This window comes from Prunus mume, linkage group LG2 (genome assembly GCF_029339155.1).
Source record: "Prunus mume cultivar Tortuosa linkage group LG2, ASM2933915v1, whole genome shotgun sequence".
Classification (NCBI taxonomy): domain Eukaryota; kingdom Viridiplantae; phylum Streptophyta; class Magnoliopsida; order Rosales; family Rosaceae; genus Prunus; species Prunus mume.
This window is the reverse complement of record NC_142699.1, coordinates 28715854-28721013: the sequence shown is the minus strand read 5'-3', so window position 1 is coordinate 28721013 and position 5160 is coordinate 28715854. Positions and strand designations below refer to the sequence as shown.

Sequence of the window (5160 nt, the reverse complement as noted above, 5' to 3'; positions counted from 1 at the left end):
TAAGAATTTTCTTTTTGTTGAGGGTTGTGAAGAAGAACTGATGGAATTAAAATTATAAAAGTGGGTAGGCCTTAAAATTTGGTATTAAATGAGTCAAAGTTTTTGATTACAATATGCAAAACGTCACACCCCGCAGAAGTATTCTCACATGGAATGTACACAAAATGACTGCTATTATCACATGGAATGTATTTTTTCAAAGAAAAAAGGTGAAGTAACATTGACAAAGCCACATTCTGGCCTTAGATCTTTGCTCAAAGCCCATATGGAAACCCCAATAAGAAAAATATATATATATATATAAATTTTAACGGCCATGATTTGAGGTGGGAGCCCATGTACAAATCAAATGCGTTTTGAGTAATTTATTTATCAAACCAAACTTCCCACCAAAATTCCATATCTTGGCTCTCATCGATCTTATATAATTGCAATTCAAGTTTAGTTTGGAATTCTATATATTCGCAGTTTGAAAGAGTAATTGACAGAGGGGGTCTTTTTGCTTTTGACTAGGAGCTACCTGTATACAAGTAAGTTTCTCAACCTTCTTGGACTTGGATGTCCTTGGATTTAAGATTGAACAAAACTTTGAAAGCTGAGTCTTATTTGTTTATTCTCTTTTTTGTTTGAGTTTGTAACTATTTTGACTTGTAAGATACATGTCTATGAGGGTTTTAATATATTTTTCTCCTCCTTATAGTTCTTTAATTTACCATAAGGTGCTACTTGTTAAGACTATTTGACGTTTTGTTCCAAAGATATACGCTTAATTTCTTTGTTCAATTTTTTGAAATTCGAGGAGTGGGAGGACGAGAGTTGAACTCTTATGGTGAGCTCTATCACTAGAGCTTTAAACTCACCACAATAATCATATAAGCGCACACATCTTAATTTTGGTTATTTATTAACTTGAATCTAATAACTTTCATGATCTTGTTATATAACATTTTAACTGGACCACATTTCTGATTGTGGGTTTTGGATTTTGTCATGAATGCTAACAAGGTAATTACAAAAAATCCACAATTGAATGAAAAATCCAGAAAAATATGTGCATATTAAAAATTGTAATTTATAAAATCCTAATTTGTTTTCCCCTGCTTAAAATTCATGTCACATATATTCTCAGGTAACCACAAAGAACTGGAAAAGTGAAAAGAACATCAGGTGGGCTCTGATATATTATGGAAATGGACAAGGAGAAGGAATGTTTGACTATGCCTCAAGCTTTGGGAATTTGCATGTATTTTTGCTTCACAGGTGCTATATGGGGATCATTTTGTTTGATTAAGATTATGAAGAACCATGAAGACCATAAACTATCATTAACCTTGGTCGTTTACTTCATTGTTGTTCGTCATATTTTGGTCATATTTTTCTTCGCAGTAACTATGAAGTTTTTTGTTGAAGTGGTGTACAAAGTCATAACCAGACAAAGAAAAGTTGAGCCTCCCTCAACTGTGGAGGCAGGGGAGTGTAAATCCATGGTTTAGTAGTCAAGATATGGATGTTTGAACAGTTCAAATCATGGATGACGCGGAAGCGTGTTGTGTGCTTGCTTGAACTCATGTGTTCTAGTCTCTCAGCACGCTCTTTCGGCCCCCACATACATTAGCAATTTCTTTCTTTACAATAAAATTGTTAGTTATTTGAAGAAAGATGCTCAATCCAGCTTCTAAAAATCATTGTCACAATTTTTTTTTTCCTCTGACCATTCCAAGGTAAATCTAAATTTGATCAGATGGCGTTGCAGATTTTGGAATCTAACAGTCGGAAAATAAGATGTCACAAAATCAACTGAAACACTGTTGATCTTCTGCAAATTGAACTAGATTTAAGTATATCCTACAATAATTCAACCGTATGATAGAACTGGCAGTAGGAAAGAAAATCGACCGCTTCATAGTACTAATTCAGCTAGAAACTTATACAAAGGATACTAATCAGGAAACCATTTTCACAAAATGTGTGTAAGAGCTCCAATAAAACATAGAAAAAGGGAAGAACAAAATTAGGTGTTCTAGGCCTGCTTGATTACCCCCGATCTAGCCTTCAGATTGAGAAAGATTGCCCTGAAATAAGCAAGTTAAGAGTGAGTAGGTTTAGTTGCACAATGATCTGAATTGCATTAGATATTTATGACACAAGTAAAAAATATGCCACAAAACGATATATATATATATATATTCTTTTTCTTTTAAAAATAATATAGGGTTTCATGTTAGTATTAACTCTATGATCATTCATTAGCTATAATCATTACTTAACAGTCTATACGAGGTAATACTAATACCGTATTAGATATGTACAGGAGAGTATCTGAGAAGCAGTAATACAATGTGGATACGGCAACGTTGAACAAGTATCCTTTTTTCTTATTTTAAAGAGGCAACAAAGGAGAAAAAATATAGCATCGTACCAGCACGAGGCAACGAAGCTGTGAAACAAGACCCGGAATTGCAGGGGCATATACTGGTAATTCACCCAACCAACAATAGGCCAAAACTGCAACCATCATCAAGTCAGTATTTCCAAATCTTTGTTTCAAGGATAGCCTTGAGTATAAAACAATGAAAGATGGCTAATATTTTATACCTTCCATGCTGTCAATTGAATAGAAGGGTAGTCCTTTCGAACTTTACTCTTGACTAAATTCCATGGTCTTCCTGCAATGCCAAAGTTAAAAAAGCAATGCATCAGTTACAAGTCCACTATCATGATTCTTGATTCAGAGTTCTACCGCATGAGCATTGCAACAAAATCGTCAAGCTTCCGAAGATGTAATTTACATCATGCTTGAGAGTATTAAATTGCCAAAGGAACAAGTGACAGGAGAGAGGTAATTTGTTGGATGATAGATCAAAACATATTAAGGCATGAATTTAATATGATAATGGATAAAAATCATAAAGACCAAGAAAGAATATGCAGAATAAGATGAATTCAGCTTCAGCACCAAAATTTCATTATCATTTCTTCAGTATCTATTTGGCCTGAACACAGATTCCAAACATACTCTATCAAGATAACACATATTACAGAACTGGAATGCCTTCTAGATGTTTCAAGCAAGCTGCACAGCTCTGCTCTTAAGAACGAAACTGACGTTTGAAATGTTCACACCATCCTGTGTGGAAGGGAACGAAAACAACTCGTAAACATGGATAAACTGGAGCTTGGTTTCAAGGCAGGATTCTCTAAAGTAAATAGTTTGGTGGTTTAATAACCTTTAGAAACAAAACAAATTTTTTGTCTAAATGATAAACTAAACTATGCAATAACTATAACTTTAGACTTCCCCCCTTTTAAACCCAAGCCCACCACAATAACAGCTTAAAAACATCCAATTAAAAGGACAGAGGTCTACACCCTGCAGCTTAAAATGCTCTAAAACCATAAAAATGTGAATTGATATATCCTACTAACTGACTCAAAGAATAGTATACACAGTAGACATCCTCTTGCCCCAGTTGGTGAACCAAAGAAATAACAAACATAAAAGAAAAAAGACAAGAGAGCAATCAAGTCCCACCAAGCCATCATACTACTATAACTAAAGACCAAAAATTAATGGATACCAGATATCGAATAAGAGACAGATCAGTTAAGAGTATACCAAAGATACGTGCATACCTTCAACCACCAAGCCATAGTACATCATGAAAAGCATGTTGTTCCAAGGGGAAGAAGTTAATTGTTCCAGCAAAACCTGATATTTGAAATTTTCATTCATCAATAGTTGACTCAAAAATTAGCATGAACAAAGCATGAGAATTATATGTTGGAAAGCACAAAAATCGACTTCACAAAGAACGATTACCTTCTTTGCAATAGTTTTGTTGTCCTTCTTTCCCTTGAATATTATATCCATCAATTTATGGAGGAAGTGCCCAAATGGTCCCCCATATCCGAACCCATAGAGCTGAAAACGAATTTAAGCTTCAGATTCCAACATGATATACATGATCATGACATAACACAATTATATATAACCTGATAAGCATACCAGTCTATCTGAGAAAAGGCCAATGTAAATTTTTTGAATTTCAATTCATTACATGGTTGCTAAGATGAATATATTCTAGGAAACCAAAACTGCATAAGAAACAAGGCAACACATATAGTTCCTTGTTCTGTCCACCATTTTCTCTGCAGCCACACCAATTTTGATAATCTCTTATAGAGTTCAGACCAATATTGAGAATATAATCCAACCCATTTAGCAATTTGTTAAAGAAACAATAATTTTAAACACCATGATCAAAATAGGCATACCATTATCAGAAGCAGTCTTCTCAATTGAAGCTTTTTGATCCCAGAAATCTTCTGGGCTATTGCATCACTACACCCAGCTAAAACTCCAGATGTAATTGCCTAGTAACCCATCAATTCAAAGCAAACAAACCAAAAAATTTAATGACTTCTACACCAAAAAGCAACAAAATATTCAAAAACAGGCCCAAGTATTCATCTTTGAATTGAAATCTTTACAAAGACAGAGTAAGAAAAACAAAACGAAAAGAAAAACTGGGTATGATTCAAAAACTGAAACAAACCTTAGTTCTGAGAGGGTGGGACTGAAGCTGTATGAGATATTTTCTCCAAGCCTCGTTGACTATTTCAGACATGGCGACTCCAACGTTTTTTCCCTCTGTTTTTCTCAGTAGAGGAGAGGGTGGCGTTTTGAGTCTTATAAAGATTCAGAAGAGCTGAAAAATTGAAATGGGGTTTTATAGCACTCGATTTTTATAATGGTATTCATTTATTTTAATCATTAACGACAAGTTGGGTTAGGTGGTGTGAGAAAGTAGCGTGTATGATCAAAGAAGACCGGTAGCCTCCAGGAAAATAAGGAAGACGACTACCGGTTTATAGTCTTATAATAACATTTGTCAGGAAAAGTTCAAGCTAAAGTTACAATTCAAGTTTGGAATAATTTTTTTTTTAAAAAAAAACAATTTTGTCCCTTAATTTTAACTAGCCCTTGGCACATACTCACGCATGTGCCAATTAGTTTTATTTTTTATTTTTTATTTTTTATTTTTATTTTTTTAGAATTAAGAAATGAGTAGTTATGTTCCATAAAAGTAGGACCTCTTATTTAATTTTGTTTTTAATTTTAATTTTTTTAATATAAAAAACGTGAATTTACCATATTAT

The 5160-nt window shown here is 33.8% G+C and overlaps 1 protein-coding gene and 1 long non-coding RNA gene across 2 annotated transcripts; one reads left to right on the top strand and one right to left on the bottom strand.

Annotated features, from left to right (window-relative positions):
- The first annotated feature begins 116 nt into the window (after nt 1-116).
- LOC103323896 (uncharacterized) lies at nt 117-1708 on the top strand. Its single transcript, XR_513558.2, has 2 exons — nt 117-530; nt 1130-1708. It is a non-coding gene; the product is annotated as an uncharacterized LOC103323896 (long non-coding RNA).
- A 77-nt stretch (nt 1709-1785) lies between these two features.
- Nucleotides 1786-4874, bottom strand: LOC103323895 (Peroxisomal membrane 22 kDa (Mpv17/PMP22) family protein). The gene is made up of 7 exons (XM_008225916.3): nt 4557-4874; nt 4276-4374; nt 3821-3922; nt 3634-3709; nt 2596-2666; nt 2420-2505; nt 1786-2072 (listed from the first exon to the last, which is right to left on the bottom strand). The coding sequence occupies exons 1-7, from the start codon at nt 4626-4628 to the stop codon at nt 2021-2023; spliced, it is 558 nt and encodes a 185-aa protein (XP_008224138.1). The 5' UTR covers nt 4629-4874; the 3' UTR covers nt 1786-2020.
- Between the last annotated feature and the right edge of the window lie 286 nt (nt 4875-5160).